The sequence below is a fragment of the Hypomesus nipponensis genome, chromosome 21, assembly GCF_054491055.1.
Source record: "Hypomesus nipponensis isolate SF chromosome 21, ASM5449105v1, whole genome shotgun sequence".
NCBI classification, from domain to species: Eukaryota; Metazoa; Chordata; class Actinopteri; order Osmeriformes; family Osmeridae; genus Hypomesus; species Hypomesus nipponensis.
The window spans coordinates 7,646,691-7,662,702 of NC_140381.1; the positions used below are offsets into that span (position 1 = coordinate 7,646,691).

At 41.6% G+C, this 16,012-nt stretch overlaps 2 protein-coding genes across 4 annotated transcripts; both read right to left on the reverse strand.

Moving 5' to 3' along the window:
* Positions 1-3,736: 3,736 nt before the first annotated feature.
* On the reverse strand, positions 3,737-8,142 carry LOC146237715 (CD276 antigen homolog). Its single transcript, XM_084684748.1, has 6 exons — positions 7,829-8,142; positions 7,198-7,503; positions 5,786-5,908; positions 5,371-5,403; positions 4,810-4,863; positions 3,737-4,645 (listed from the first exon to the last, which is right to left on the reverse strand). Exons 1-5 carry the CDS (start codon positions 8,010-8,012, stop codon positions 4,817-4,819), a joined length of 693 nt encoding a protein of 230 aa, XP_084540874.1. The 5' UTR covers positions 8,013-8,142; the 3' UTR covers positions 3,737-4,645; positions 4,810-4,816.
* Positions 8,143-10,951: 2,809 nt separating this feature from the next.
* On the reverse strand, positions 10,952-16,003 carry jpt1a (Jupiter microtubule associated homolog 1a). Of its 3 annotated transcripts, none has more exons than XM_084684749.1 (6): positions 15,778-16,003; positions 15,554-15,613; positions 13,952-14,091; positions 11,995-12,095; positions 11,859-11,886; positions 10,952-11,497 (listed from the first exon to the last, which is right to left on the reverse strand). In XM_084684749.1, exons 1-6 carry the CDS (start codon positions 15,861-15,863, stop codon positions 11,343-11,345), a joined length of 570 nt encoding a protein of 189 aa, XP_084540875.1. In that variant the 5' UTR covers positions 15,864-16,003; the 3' UTR covers positions 10,952-11,342. The 3 variants fall into 3 exon arrangements, with proteins under 3 accessions (XP_084540875.1, XP_084540876.1, XP_084540877.1); XM_084684750.1 differs by having other exon boundaries at positions 15,684-16,000; XM_084684751.1 differs by having other exon boundaries at positions 15,687-15,999.
* Between the last annotated feature and the right edge of the window lie 9 nt (positions 16,004-16,012).

The window sequence follows — 16,012 nt, forward strand, 5'->3', positions numbered from 1 at the left end:
TAGGAATTAATAGACTTATGCTCATTCTAAGGATTTTAATTAATACATTTTGGGAAAATAATAAAATAAAATAGATGTAAATACTTAATTATAAAATATGCCATGATTCATTTCTGTGAGTGTACCCTTGAACTCTATCTGCCGTATCCACCGTGGATCCACCTGTCTCTTCTTGATCCCACAATGCAGTGCAGTTCAAGTGCAATTCAAGTTTTACAGTAATGTATTGGGTTATCTCAAAGGATTATTTGAATTGAGTATTTTACTGTGAAATAACCCAACAAAATGCTGTGAAATCCCGGTATCGATTTGTTCACAGTAACTTACTGTGTATACATTGATTTCACAGTAAATTCTACATTACAACATGATATCGTTATTATTACAGTTAAAGCCTGTAAAGTTATAATACAATGATTTATTGTGAAATATTGCAGTTAAATATTGTAAAATCCTGGTAACATTTTACAGTGAAAACATTGAACAATCATATATTCTTACATTTACATTTAGTCATTTAGCAGACATGCTTATCCAGAGCGACTTACAGTAAGTACAGGGACATTCCCCCCGAGGCAAGTAGGGTGAAGTGCCTTGCCCAAGGACACAACGTCATTTGCACGGCGAGGAATCGAACCGGCAACCTTCTGATTAATAGCCCGATTCCCTAACCGCTCAACCATCTGACCCATCATATTCTATTGAAAACATTTCACAGAAAGTTCCATAGCCACAACAGAATCTACTCTTTATGGTGGTAAAGCTTGAGGTGAAGGAGAGAGTTTGGGTGGTGCAAAGTGGAAGACCGCAGTTTTACATCGGCTCGTGATGACTGTACACTATTGCACACAGACACTCTCGCACACGTAGACCACTTGCCCTTCAGGATATTTTGGGTGGTCTTGGTCGAGTTTCTCACTGATATACTGGGTGGTTTCAGGCACTGGGGGCAAAGGGGCCGGACCCCGATGGAGTTTGCTTCTCATGTCCATGTACACTGAATCAGGGCCAACCAGCTGGGGGGAGCATCCAATGCTGTGGACAAACCACTTCCACCGTGGAGCAGACATACAATAAGGAATCGTTCAAAATAACCACTCACACCCTTGTGAAATCAAGGCTGGAGTCTCTACCGGATCCAAGGCATGGAAGACGTGTAACACGAGCAATGAAGCTGAGAGCAATGAAGCTGAGAGCAGTAAAGTGGACATGTCCAAGAAAACACACATATATTCATTCTTACCTGTCGTCCAAGACAACTAATGAGAGTGATGGCCCACAGCAGGACAACAAGACCGTAAAGGATGGAGAAGATCTAAAAATATTTTGATTGGTGATTGTCAGCATTGGTGACTGTCAGCGATGAGGACCTGACAGTGGTCAGAAGCAGAGCAGAAGGCACATCCTCGACTTTGTGCGCCAACACCCTTGGTCCTGCTGTGAGGGGGAAGTCAACAGTGAGTGTACCACAGTTAGTGTACCTCAGTGAGTGTACCTCAGTGAAGTTACCTCAGTGAGTGTACCACAGTGAGTGTACCTCAGTGAGTGTACCTCAGTGAAGTTACCTCAGTGAGTGTACCTCAGTGAGTGTACCACAGTGAGGGTACCTCAGTGAGTGTACCTCAGTGAGTGTACCACAGTGAGGGTACCTCAGTGAGTGTACCACAGTGAGTGTACCTCAGTGAGGTTATCTCAGTGAGTGTACCTCAGTGAGGTTACCTCAGTGAGTGTACCTCAGTGAGTGTACCTCAGTGAGGTTACCACAGTGAGGGTACCTCAGTGAGTGTACCTCAGTGAGTTTACCCCAGTGAGGGTACCACAGTGAGGTTACCACAGTGAGTGTACCTCAGTGAGGGTACCTCAGTGCGTGTACCACAGTGAGTGTACCACAGTGAGTGTACCTCAGTGAGTGTACCTCAGTGAGTGTACCTCAGTGAGGGTACCTCACATTAATACCTGAACCGTTATTGCCTCACAAGCTTGCTATTTTTCCACAGTCTGAGAAATCAAAACTTGTTTTTAACACCGACCCAACGGCGGTGAGGATTACAAAGGCGTAGCACGACTGGAAGCCCAGCGCATGCTCTGGAAGAACCGGCGTACCGTCAACCACAAGGAGAGTGGAGCCTATGCCTGTGAAGTTTTCCACCTCTGAAATGTGGCTGTTGTATTTCTGGAAGGTGCAGAAATAGGCCCCGGCGTCTTCCGTTTTGACATCGCTGATGGTGATGGTCAGTTTTTTCAGGGGTGCCTTCGCCTCCACTCTGTTGCTGTATCCCAGCCTAGGGGCAAGGTTGCCGGTGTTGTGATAGTACAACACTTCCCCCGTCTTGTGCATGCCATAGTACAGGTACAGCCCCTGCGGCTCTGTTAGGGATGTAGAACACCCCATCGTGAAGCTCTCCCCTACGTTCACGCGGACGATGGTATCCCTGGAGACCGACCATGGCATCTGTTTTTTGATGATGTGTTATTTAACAAAAATATATTTTACATTCATCACATCATTCATTTACAAAAATGACTCCGGGGATGAGGATCCGCTTCGTGTCATACTGTGTGAATGATGTGCACTGCAGTCATTGTTCATCCTTTGGTTTCCAAGTTTGAGTTTTTAACATTGTCTGCTCTTCATGATTTTCTGTTGTTTGACTAGATACATTATATAGATATTTGCCAGATACATTATTGCTAGCTAGGTTATTAAACGTTTTATTAAATATTTGTTGGTATCACATATACTACTATGTTATACGATTAATTTATTATCATCACTATCATTATTATTATTATATGTACCATTGGAATTTCACAAATTTCACATTTTCCTTAATAGATTTTTCATGAACACATAATGCATTACATCCTTCTCAGCAAGCCAATAACATTCAATATTACTGAAAAGGCTTGATTATCCACACAGCTTTGACCAATCCAGCAACCTGTAGTAGGCTCCTTAGACACATAAGATCATACTGACCCGCACTGACAGAGACACAGAGCAACAGAAGACACCACTGCTGCAGTGACATGGCCCCTTCTCTACAGTCTGTAAGGCTGTTCTCTGACTCTGACATTTAAAGGAAAGACAGACATGGTCACTGTAGCTGGGTGTGGCCATATGTATGTATGAAAATACTTTAATAATGCAGATTCACCAAGTGTCAATTTAAATGGTTTAAACTAATATTTACAAAAAAGAAATGTAAATTAAATATGAAATCAGATAACATGAACAAGGTAGACTATACATTTTAAATGGGAGATTTGGTTTAAATGAAAATAATTAAGTCCAAGTCAAAAAATGAAGACAATAGGTGTTTAGTTTGACTGAGTTTGCACTCTAGAACTGAAATTCCTATCTGAATGCTTTATATTCTTGTGGTAAAGGTTTAGTCTGAGAGAAATAAAGTCTAACAACTGTAAGTTGAGCTTACTCACTCTGTCAGGCTGTGTAAGGAGATCTGTCACTTTCTTTGTTAAGATAAAAGATAAGAGAGCAATATAATGTAGAGTGGAAGAGGAGGGGAACCAGAAAGCAGGTCAAATAACAATACTGTCAATTCGCATTCTGTATCTCTGACTCTAATTCACTTAAGAAGTAATGAGTGCCTTAAGTGATTTGATCATATTTACATACATTTGTATGCATACTCTTTGCTAATGGTAAAACAGTAAAAAGTTAAAATCATCAAGAACAGAATGAAGTAGAAATAATCAAATAATGACAAATCAATGGATATTTTTATATTTTTAAATTAATAATCATTATATACAATGTCTAAAAACATAACACAACAATGGAATGCCATCTTGTCATCAGATTATTGTTTGCAAATATTAAACAAAAACTGGGGTTACTCCAAGTCTTGATTCGCGTTGATTAAAAAACATGGGGAGGACGCCACCTACTGGACAGTTTTGCTGCTGTTTTTGGTATTAAGCCTCGGTATGCACCATTTTTCTTTTCACCTCACCGCCAAAGTATAAAAATACTTCTACTTTACTTTTTTTAGTGCTTCACCTATTGTGTCATGGTGTTCGGGTTGTAGCTGGAGGGGCAAAACTTTCTTAAAACACAAGCTGATAAGGTGTAATTGCATGATGTTGACTACACCTGATTTAGGCCTACTGACAATGTGGCACAGACACATAATTCTTATTATCAATGTAAAGTACAGAGGGAAGGCCATCATGTTGTGAAAGTTATTCCAATCAATGTAAAGATTTTATTAATATGCATGTATTTAATTGACATGTAATTGAACCCTGAGGGGGAAATCCAATGCATCAATAATATAAAAAATAAAAAATCATCACACATGTATGGTACAAAACATGGACACAATAGATTGATAACAATGTAGAATGAAGAGGTGAGTGTAGCATAAAAGTTGGTTGTTCGTGTTGCTGAAGTGGATATAAGCCACACAGTGAAGGAACAGAAACTAGCGTTCTGTGCACTATATTCCCAGCAGCAGTTTCCTCTTAAACTTACAGAAGTGAAAAAGCATCATGCTCAGCCAGGGTAACATTCCTATATACAAATACATGATGTTTGCGGCTACATTAGATCACAGTGGGACAGAAGTTCTGCAACAACGACAGTGCAACATAAAAGTAGATCTTTGTTCCGTTCCTCATTCTTCAGCCATTCACGAATAATTTGAAATACAAAGTGAGTGAGAGAGAGAGAATACCGTTATATCAAGCTCTATAAAAGGCATTAAGAAACAGACTGATTTAAAAAAGATTAATCTCTCTTCAGGGTAAATAGCACATGGTAAACATTACATCAATTGTCAGTACCTGGTGCCTAAGGGACAACATCTTCCTCTGTTGTCACTGTATGGTGTCCATCACCTACGATGAGACAAAATATCAATTGACAATACTTATGAGTTTGTGAAAACGTCCCACACAGGATGCCCACACAGGATGCCACCACCTCTGAAGGATTGAACTGTGTTAGTGCAGACACTGACGAGATCAGCTGTTTGAGAAGAGGTCCCTGAGCCATGTATGCTTATGCCCACAGTATAGTCAGGAGCTGGATTGAATACATAGGGATCTGAGAGCAGGCTTGAGGTTGAGGAGAGAACAGATGGGGAAGGTCAGTGGTCTTGGTTCCACTTTCACTATTTCAAGTGGTTATTTCAAATGATATAACTGAAAACAGGGAATAAAGGATGAAAGTCCTCCTGTGTGTGATTTTGAAGTGGTTTTAATTTTTTCAATTGCAAATGTGTGTTGTCATTTGTGAAATGGTCTGTGGAACAAGAGCCAAAAGAAAAACCAAAGAAGTAGAAGTGTAATCGTAAGAAAAGTCATAAATGTTTTGAACACTAGTAGAATATTCAAAGGGCATACTCATTAAGGGTGCTGCGGAGGGCCGACGAGCCTCTGGCAGAAAAAACAACAGACCTGTTATTATAATCCTTTTTCTTAACTGAGACAACAAAAAAAATCTAGGTTCATAGAGTCTGTTTATGTGAAATCACATGACAGATACGTGTGAGCTAAACTTGTTATAAAACTAGTTCTGCTGGTAATTCCCCACTGCTCAGCCAAATGGCTGACTACCAAAAATGAGGTGGCTGATTGCCAAAACATAGTGTTGCTCAAACAGTTTAACAACCTCCCGCTGTGCTGAGCTTTGATCATAAGCTTTCAAGTAAATCATAGCTAGTCAAGCTTCATTGTGGTTTGAGTAAGAAGTAACCAACATTAATTCACTGTCTCCTAGCTGGGTCCGCAGTTAAGCAGGACTACTGACTGTACTTACTCTGAGAGCGTCTTCTGCATACCAGGACTGCAAACAGCAGTCCAACGATCAGTGATCCAATGATCACGAGTGGAGCTACGTATCTGGCATGAGCGTCTCCCGAGTTCTGATGACCTCTGCCACCTGCAAAATCAGACATCATCGGTTTTATTATCACATTATTTTATAGATGTTGTTCCTATCAACGTTCAGTTCTCATCAGTGGCTGTAGATATCATGTCACTATCAGCTTAGCTGTGGTGCTGCATACAGAAGAACACAACATCATTACAGAACTCTCTGCAGCAAATTGCCCTTTGATTTACAACCCTTCATGTTTTGACCTTGTGAAAGTCCATCTTCGCTCAAGGAAACAGCGGAGTTGGTTAGGAGAATATGGTTATAATATCATCCATGACGTCATTCTAGTTTGGTAACCTTTCCTCCAAAAGGTAAAACGTGAACCTGCTCTAGAAGCCTAAAGTCTACAATAACACCCCAGGCAATGGACTAAAAAGCAGAAGTGGCTGACAGGTATTTGATAGTCAGACAATGTAGCAAATACCAAAGCAGGCAAACAGACTCCACATCCTGGTTTGATGAAACCCAGCCTGCATTCATCACTATCACTAGTCATGATAAGAAAATGTATTCACTTTTTTTTTTTTTTTTATCAGATGAGATGTTAAACTGAAACTAGGTTTGCTCGATACTTACAATGACATAAATATGCAATAACTCAACATGCAGTCGTGTAAATCTGCAGGAGTCAGACTGGTCTTTAAGCACAGTTAACGACCAGTAAGAGTCAAAGAAGATTCAGGTCAAAGAAAGGACGTTTTGTGCTCGCTTGGATACAAGTCAATCTTAAAAGAGATTAGCCTACATTGCATTTGTTTTAGTCTGCTGGTGAGCAGTGGCAGACTGCAGTCCTCTAAAGCCAGCTCAGCAGATAAAACAACTCAGATTGACAACCAGGAGGGAAAAAGCAAGATTCTCAATCAACATGCCTTTGGTTTAATCTGAATCTTCATACCAGAGAGCATGCCAAGACATGATGAAGGTTTTTAGCTAGTCCTATCTCAGTCAGATCTTAAGTCAGGAGGTTGACGAAGATCTGCAGTCCGATAAAATATGATTTTGTTGACATAACTAAGACCAAGACAGAACTGGTTGTCTCTGTATTTTCTACTGCCACAGTGCTACGCTAACTTTTATTGGGTAAAGATGATACTGTTATCTGCATGAACTGAGAGCAGACAACACAATGATTAAATGTAATTATGCCAATCACACTGGCAGTAAAACTGAAAAGTGGGTAGATGTTATTGACAGTAGCTGGGTAGAGGCTCAGCATAAGGACAGTCTGCAGAAACATTAGTGCACTTACAAGACACTCAACAGTACCCAGAAATAAATAGATTAGAACTTACTCATACTCATTAACTGTAGACTGAGACTGGTCTTTCCTTCCTGAACACCTCTGGCGTTGAACACCAAACATGTGTAATTAGATGAAGGGGCCTTCAAAACCAAACGACTGGAGAGGTCGAACAATCCATTTTCGGTCTTACTGCCGACCAGCTCTGAGTTTGCAGTCCAGTTTGTACCAAATTCATCAAACCACTGAATAGAACCTATTTGGTCTCCCCCCGTTGCGTTACAGAACAGGGTGACATCCGTGTTGTCCTTGATGTTCTGGCCCTGGATGGAGTTCATGGTCGGGGTTTGATATTTAGCTACAAAGAAATCAACAAATACAAACATAAAACACCTGCTCTACGAAGCACTCATCACAAACATGGGTTCACTTCACTACCTGCTTATGCCATATTGGAACATCAACACATGATTGACCTCAATCTACAATAAATTGACCTCAATCTACAATAAAAACAGTCAACCATTTTGGAATAACACCTCATACTGACACCAAAAATTAACAACTTGAAAATGATCTAAATCTAAATACAATGCAAAAAGTAAACGATTCCGATTCCAGCAATACTTTACATGTCATATATCTCATATGGTTAAGAATAGTGAAGGTTTTAGGATTCTCACCTGTGACACTGAGGTTGGTTTGGTCTGTTTTATGCCCAATGTCTGTGACCACAGTGCATTCATACTCTCCCATGTCAGACATCTTGGTGTTTGTCAACAACAGGCTCATGTTCATATTCATCATCCAGTCTGGATCAGCAAATTGAAAGTCATCTTTTCCCGTTAATTTTCCTTCAGTGAACATCAGCAATATCTCATCCCCTTTCTTCCATACAACATGTTTGATGGTGGTAATTTCCCCGTGATTTGCTTTGGCTATGCACTTCACCAGTGACCTCTGGCCATAAACTCCATGGTTTTCAGTAGGGCAATCCAGAGAGGAATTCTGGAATAGTATTTCACAATATCATTAATTAAGAGAGGTTCAACTGTATTAAGGGAACAAGATTACACCTATGAGGAGTAGTGACAAGTCGACAATTACCTTGGACAGACTTGGAAGAAAAAATAAAGCAAGTCAACAGCAAGCAGTAGATAACTGAAGCCATGATCTCATTCCTGTGAGATAAAATTAAAATGACAAGTTTATTACAAGATAAAACAAAATCATGAAAAAACACAGAAAGCTTTAAATTATGGTACATTCATTATGTCAATTCAACCTTTCTGACTGGTAAACTAGTAAATTTTAACTTGTTCTAGAAGTGCAATACAAACTAAAGAGGGTACAATTTTGGGGGGAATTGATATATATGTGATAGGATGAATGGTCAGGTGGAGCGGCCAGAAAGAGTTGCACACTGAAGAGTTGACTTTAGCTGTGTTCGACTTCATGCTGCAGCGGGGTGACTTGAAGCTGAGAATGACATTGGCTGCTTCAAGTCAGCCGGGCACCAGGCGGCTGCAGGCGACGCCGGTGCTGCATGTAGTCGAACGCACTTTTTGTTTATTAGCACGAGCTCGGATCATGTGACTTTCCCACGACAGCGTGGTCACCATGAGCGAAGAACATGTCTCACAGATGTCCTTGATATACTGGCTGGACAGTTCAAATATAGTGACCACAAAACATGCCCTTAAACCGCACAAACTTCACTGATGACGCACCTTGTTAATGGCACACAGGTGATACAGTGGTAACTCATTGTTTGTACTATTCACTGCATCTTGCTCTTTCTAGAGGTTTAGCAGAGCACATTCCAATATCTATATTGTCAGAGGCCCACTGTGTGACCTCTTGACCACGAAAAGGGACAGTCTCGCATGTACAAAAACTCTGCACAGTACCTAGCACATTTGGCGCCCTAGGCAAGATTGATGACCAGCAACACCCCCGCCCCCTCCCCGACCTAGGCGGCTATGTCGCCTATAGGAAGGACCGGCCCTGACTGCCTATCAATAAATAAATAATAAATATTTATTAGAGAGACAGCTGCAACACCGTGTGGGTTCTGTAGCCATAGGTCTCTTGTGAATAACCATTTCATATGAAACTGTCTGGTTCAGAAGTCATGGCAATGGAATTTAGAAAAGAGACTTTCCATAACTAAACTGATTAACAAATAAAACATTTAAATGCATCATCTGGTATGACTCTTTCATCAGATAGTCACTCATGTTGTTAATGAAGTTTTGCAATGAAAAGCAATGCAATAACATTAAAACATAGGCTAGTCACTTTAAATGCAACCGCAAAGTCAGATAATTGAATGAAAGCATTTGAGATAGCATAAGGAAAGCATGCAGAACATGTTTGCATTCACGCAATGTAGACTGTCAAGTAGAAAAGTAGACTCAAATCGTGTTCCCAAACAGAATATCTGCCTACGTGTTGATTCGTTTTATTGGTGACCAGTTGCGCACGTCGGAGCTTGGGCAAATTGGTCACACGTTGCTGAAACTTATTTCTTTTCGCTACCAATGGTGTGAGTTGTGTATTTATCTCACTGCAAGCTTTTGATAAAACTTGACGACCCTGTGCCAACACTAAGAACATAATAATCAATACAACCATGACATATACATTAGTTATATTAATGACAAAGGCTTACGATTGCCACTTTCACCGGGAAGTAGGCTAATATCAGCAAGTCGGCTAATATCAGCAAGTCAGACGTGGAAAGTTCACTGACAAAGGTGGGTTCAAGGAAAACAAAGGGTGAGATTGAATACAAATAACTTACAAGCAGTAGACTTCAGCTCTTCGGGTGGATTGCTGTAACCACTTCACGGCGTCTTGCTAATTATTTTATACGTCGAGGCACTTTCTGTTTCGTTTTGAGTAACTCCAAGCGCATTGGTCCAATTGTTTATACGTGCCAGACATGTTTCTTAGCTTACGGCTCTCAGTTTCAAAATAAATGCTTTTTCTTTTTCATTGAGTAAACAAATGCGCCTTCAAAAAATTCTCCTTTCTGCTTTCGACCGTGATTATTTACCATTTAAGACTTAACAGCCTACTAAAATGACCTACCACGTCCAATATCATTTCACCTCTCAAAACACACCATTGTGGATGATAGTGACTTTAATGCCATTTCATTGGTGCCAATTCTTTTTAAATCCCCGTAACAGTGATTTGCAGAACGCACGAATCCAATTGTAAAAACAGTGCGCAGTGACCTACCCTGCCTATTTAATACGATCTTCACTCTTAGCCTGCACACCACAAAACAGCAGGGAACTCCAGGTGTTTTCTTTGTGCACGTTGATGTTCATTAGAATTGTAGTGGACAGGCAATTGCCTAACTGACAATGATTGGTTTTTCATTTTGCCAGATATGACAAACAGGCATTCTCTAGTTTTTTTTTTTTTTTTTACACTTTACTTTTACACACACACACACCCAGAACTCAAATACAACACGAATATGTAGGGACTGCTACATACAATACAAAATTAAATAAAATGCAATTTCATGACAATAGGCCACTTGTTGACAGTGTGATTTGTTTTAACAGTTTAGCTCCTCCTGTGGACAAAATACTGTTTCATAGATATGTACGAACATCATGCAACACCACATCATGTACTCCATGTACCCACCAATGAACACAATGCGACAATTTAGTCCAGCAGAACCATAAATCAAACCAAAACGAGTCCTTTCACAAATGCCTTTTTCATCCCACCAGACGTGCATGCAGATCGGCTGACAATGAACACTGTGCAAAAGCGACAGCTTACATCATATCCATCTTTTATTTAGCATGGTTAGACACCGGATCGTTCCGAGAGCTTGTGCCGTTACACCGGACCGGAAAGGGGTGGGTGATGTGAGACAAACGTAAACCTCATGCCTTCTCCAGCAGGCCCGACACACCGCAGGGTCTGGCTTGAATCGGATACATAAAGTGCTTCTGTCAAAAAACTCTTTAGAAAAATTAAAAAAGGGACTAGAAAAAGAATGGACTTGACAAAGGGAAGGAATGTGGACAATCTGACAGAATCCCAGGACCCGGAGATGGAAGTCGAGGAGCTCTTCACTTGAGGGGCAGGGGTGGGAGAGAAACCGTATGGCAGAGGAGTTCAGGGGGGTGGATGGGTGAGCGGGGGTGGCTGGTGCCGGAGGGTTCAGCCCAGGATGAGGCTCGACTTGCCCCCGGGGGGGTTCCTGCGACCCGAGGGGAGCCCTGCTGCTGTGGGCTGTGCTGCCCCGGGCTGTGCCCCTGAGGACGGGGGCGCTTCGTCCCTCTGCTCTGGAGCCGGCTCCGCCTCCACGCAGACGTCTAGAGGAGGAAGGCGAGGGAAGACAGGTAAACACACACCCTAAACACACACACACCCTAAACACACACACACCCTAAACACACACACACCCTAAACACACTCACACCCTAAACACACTCACACCCTAAACACACACACAACCTAAACACACACACACCCTAAACACACACACACCCTAAACACACATGCCTGAGCGGTAAGAAACGCTACACTCAATAGACAGTGTTTATTCTGACCTATTGTAACACACATGCATACTATCTATGGAAACCCTTGAGTGACAAAAGCAATACAAATTAGCTTTAAAACTAAACATATCAAAACAAAAACACCACATGACAAGCATTAGTTCACCCTTACCAGCACTGCCGACGTCATTGTCATCGTCCTAAAGAGAAGGGAAGACGGCAGTCGTCACAACCTGGCAACCAATCACAATTCCTTGGCCTACACACTCCACCTATCAGAGGGGCTGATGGCTTAGAGGTCATCTCACCCCAGCAGGTGCCTCTCCAGAGCTGCTGTTGGAGGGTTGGCCTCCACCTCTCCTCAGGGGGGCCGAGGGTTCCCCGCAGAGCACTCCGGTAGGCTTCCCACCTGAGAGCAGATGGAACAGACTTTTAGGGCTGGGATTCCCATTCGCTCAGGAGCAGTGTTCCACCGCTGTGTGAAAATCGTCGTTTGAGTTGGAAATACGCAATTGGTGTACACACAACTAACTGTAAGCTGTGAAGCAGCATCGAAAAAGCAGAAGGAGTGCATCGAGGGTGAGAAAGTGTTAAGTGTTTAAACATGTTGTGACAAAACAAAAAGTTAAGGCTGTTCAATTACGCCACCGACGCAAAATCACCTCAAGGAATGAACACACCAATTTGTGACATGTCATCTAGGACAGATGTATAAAGGCGTTACATACAAGGTGGGGTTGAAAGGGACCTCCTTTTTTTTTACGACAAGCCTGTTGACAACAACTAAAATTGTTATAAGCATCCAAAGGCAGTGAATAAAAAACACATCTCATAATGACAGTAGTGTCCCCCATAACAAGTCCCTGGTGAAGTGCTCTAGAGTCGATGGATCCAATCCAGTGCATGAGCACTACCAAAAGTGAAAGCACAATTGGGGGATTTTCAGATAAACAAATGCTTTCCTGCAGCCACAGCTTCACTCCCCCAATATAAATAACATGGGCTTGTAAAACCCCCTTCTAAATCGCATGAGAATCATACGCCCTTCAGCCAGGATGTGAAATACGTCAAGGGAAATGAATGTCCATTGATGAGAGGTTACGAGAAGAGGCCAGGGACAAGCTATCGTTGTCCAAAAAACTTTCAGTTTCTGTAGGCTACAATGCCATTATGTAATAGGGCTTTGTAAGTATTCAGCAAAAACAAGTTTAGTGATGTAAAGCTGCTAACTCAGAGGGCATCGTGGAGCATTCCTTTAAAGTACAAAGGGGCCTCGTAGGAAATGTCCACTAACATCCTTGGCCTTTGGTGTGCAATTGGAAAATGCCAAGTGTCAACATGTACCCTCGCATTATAACACCTCCAGTGTTGCCTCTATGTTGATTTACTTCCACGGTATCAGAAATAGGGCTGTACAAAAGGCTTTCTATCAGCAGTGCCTGTTGGGAGTGCATGTCGGAGAATGGCTCGGACACGCGCTTCACACCACGAGCGGGCACACGCGCCAGCGTGCATCCTTGAGATCTGCAAGTCGTATAACTTATGTGGTCAGTTCAGTGTTTCTAAAGCATGGGTTAGGGTTAGCATTTATGCCATTTAGAACATACTTTATGAGTGGAAGGGGTGTCTTTAAGTAGCCTTACCTTATTGATTTAGGGAAAATAAGTGCAATGTTACATTAGCTATTAGACTATTACATTAACCTGCTCCGAAATATAGTAAACTTAAGTTTCTGTGTGGGGGGGTGGTTGTTGTTCGGACAGACCTGCCCCCACTGCAAACAAAAAATCCTAAAGGAAACACTGACCTCATCAAGAGCCCCACACACTGGGTGAGTATCGTCCTTCCAATAACTGAAGGCATCTGTGTAGGAGGACTGTTTCCATAAGGATGTGACATTCATGGAATTATTATCGAGTGAGGGGAGGGATTTTTGAATGAGATGGATTGGAAAGTTTAGGAATATTTTACAGCCCTAACCAGCACTCATGGGTCTCAGTAAGAGAACTGTCAATGCTGCAAAGCCAATAATGGAATATCTAATGAGTATGGATCCGAGATTTAATTGGCCATTTGGAAACCTGAGTGACTATGCAGAATTCTGATTGACTCAGCAAGGTGATTGCATTTAGCAATTCCGAGGCAGAATTGGAGGCCATATACAAATACACTGACAACTGGAAGACATAGTTAATCCAATGCTACACAGCAACAGGAGTGCTAGTAGCCTTGAGGCTGCTGAGGTCATGCTGGAGTATGAGTTACCAGGTGGGTTGTTCCTTCGGTGAGCATGGGGGTCTTCTGGTTCATCAAAGATGCTGGAAGCCATCTTGTCTTTTCGAGCAGGGGGCTTCTCCTCTGCGCCAAAAGAGATGTTAGAGGCTCCACCTGGAGGACGCAAGACTCTGAACAAAGTGAGAAAAAATAAGCATTCATAATTAATCTCCATATTTCATCTACCTGCTGAGGCAAATTAGTCACAGTTAATCCATAAAACTGGCTCAACAAACAATTCAGTCAGACAATCTTGTCAGATTAAGTTTCTTCAGCCTGTAATGGCGTTTACTATGCCCCTTTTAAAACAGGATTTTACAGGGTTATACCAGGTAACAAATATTACTCGACTCATAATTTCAACTCTGGCTCCACTCATTCATGCAATGATGGGTGCATTCTTACATTATGAGGGGCCAATACAACAAAGAATTGCCGTCACTGACAGTTTCTTTCAAATTTTAAACAGTTACCATTTAACAATTGAAACAAACAAACATCTGGGTGATCACAGATATGCAAATATTTGGTCTGTTAACTGATTGCATGTCAGATTTATTGCAAGACTCGTTATTTATTGCATCTACTCGGGATAGATCAAATTGGCCGATATAGATTTGCTAAGTGATTTCATGCTTACTTGTAAAAGTACTTCTAGTCTTTTTAAAATACAAAAATAATGTATTTTATTTTGATACATGATGTGGCTGGTGATTTTTTTTGTTCATTTTGATGCACTTAAAATTAAGGTATTTGGTAACTTAATTAGAAATCTATTTAGGTGCATCTTTTCCCATCCCTGGTAGCTACAAAGGCTGTTTCTGTGGTCAGCGGGTCATAAAATAGGGATGTCATTGTAGCTCTCTGTCATAGGGCTGCCGTTTAGGAATTGCACCCTCAATCAGTCTACTGTTATATGAACGATATATACTCAATCAAGCGGTTTTTGCCAATCAGAGCACAATTGATTGGAACATTTGAATAAGTAATTTTGATATTTAAGCACGTCTACTGGCACAGTAGATGCCAAGGCAGTTGGCCATATGGAGATGGCTAGCACAAGCAAGCTTCACATCCGTAGGGGCCCCACCCAACCATAAAATTAGCTGATGATGCTGCATGGCAAACCTCTGAAGTTTCATTTAAAAAAAAAAGAATAGCTGGCAGGCGGATGGTAACTAATGCTGTGTATAATGCTTGTAACATAGCACTCGAAAGAGACTTCAGTGTTGGCAAGCACAGAAAACTATTAATGTCTGGGTGCAGACATACATGTCTAGCTAGCTAGCCAGCAGAGCAGCCAAGCTGTCAGCGACGTTCCACAAAGGGAGGCAGGGAGGGGGCAATCAATGGTAGCTTGCTGGCTAGGTAAGTTAGCACCCTGCGAATCCTGGCAAAAGAAAACTAGCACGCTGTCGACAAAGTGTATTAGCACAAGGGGTACAACGTATTGTCATGATTGTTATTAATGCAAACCCTTTATGAAGATATCCTCAATGTTACACAAGCTAACGTTGGACAACTGGCTAGCTAGCATGGCAAACAAGATTCAAAATCACATGCACACATGGAAAATTGCAGACACCGTTATACCTGGAACTGCTTTTAGAGCCAGGATCCATCCCTTGAAACGTGGTTGTCGTCGTCATTTTACTAAAAAAAATCAGGTTAGAGGTGTTTGACTAGAATTTTATAAATGTTTCGTTCTGTACCAATAGCTCACCACCTCATCTCGTTCACCCCTGCAGCCGGTGGAAGCAAAATTAATCAATCGACAGATGAACGTGGAGAGGGCGTTTCTGCCATCTAAGTCCCACCCCTCTTTGGTAGATCTGATATCCTGTGATCCTTCGAGAAATACAGTGCGTTTGAGGGGATAAGCAGCATCTTGAACGAACGTCATTTATGAAACAACTAGAAAATACTAGATGAGCATGCACAAAATATGCAGGGATTGTAAAATAATTGTAAAATGTAGCTAATGAGTTGGAAAGCATCAATTTATGATCTGCATGTGGCCGCATTATTGAACAGCTTACATAAAAAAACACA

Excerpts from the sequence above, each read along its gene's own strand:
- LOC146237715 (XM_084684748.1), bottom strand. The coding sequence starts at position 8,012 with ATGTTCACTGAAGGAAAATTAACGGGAAAAGATGACTTTCAATTTGCT. Across the intron at positions 5,404-5,785 it reads ATGCAGAAGACGCTCTCAGA|AGGCTCGTCGGCCCTCCGCA; the intron begins GTAAGTACAGTC and ends TTTTTCTGCCAG. Across the intron at positions 4,864-5,370 it reads CTCCGCAGCACCCTTAATGA|GTGATGGACACCATACAGTG; the intron begins GTATGCCCTTTG and ends GTCTCATCGTAG.
- jpt1a (XM_084684749.1), bottom strand. The coding sequence starts at position 15,863 with ATGACGTTCGTTCAAGATGCTGCTTATCCCCTCAAACGCACTGTATTT. Across the intron at positions 15,614-15,777 it reads ATCAGATCTACCAAAGAGGG|TAAAATGACGACGACAACCA; the intron begins GTGGGACTTAGA and ends GATTTTTTTTAG. Across the intron at positions 14,092-15,553 it reads GGCTCTAAAAGCAGTTCCAG|AGTCTTGCGTCCTCCAGGTG; the intron begins GTATAACGGTGT and ends CACTTTGTTCAG.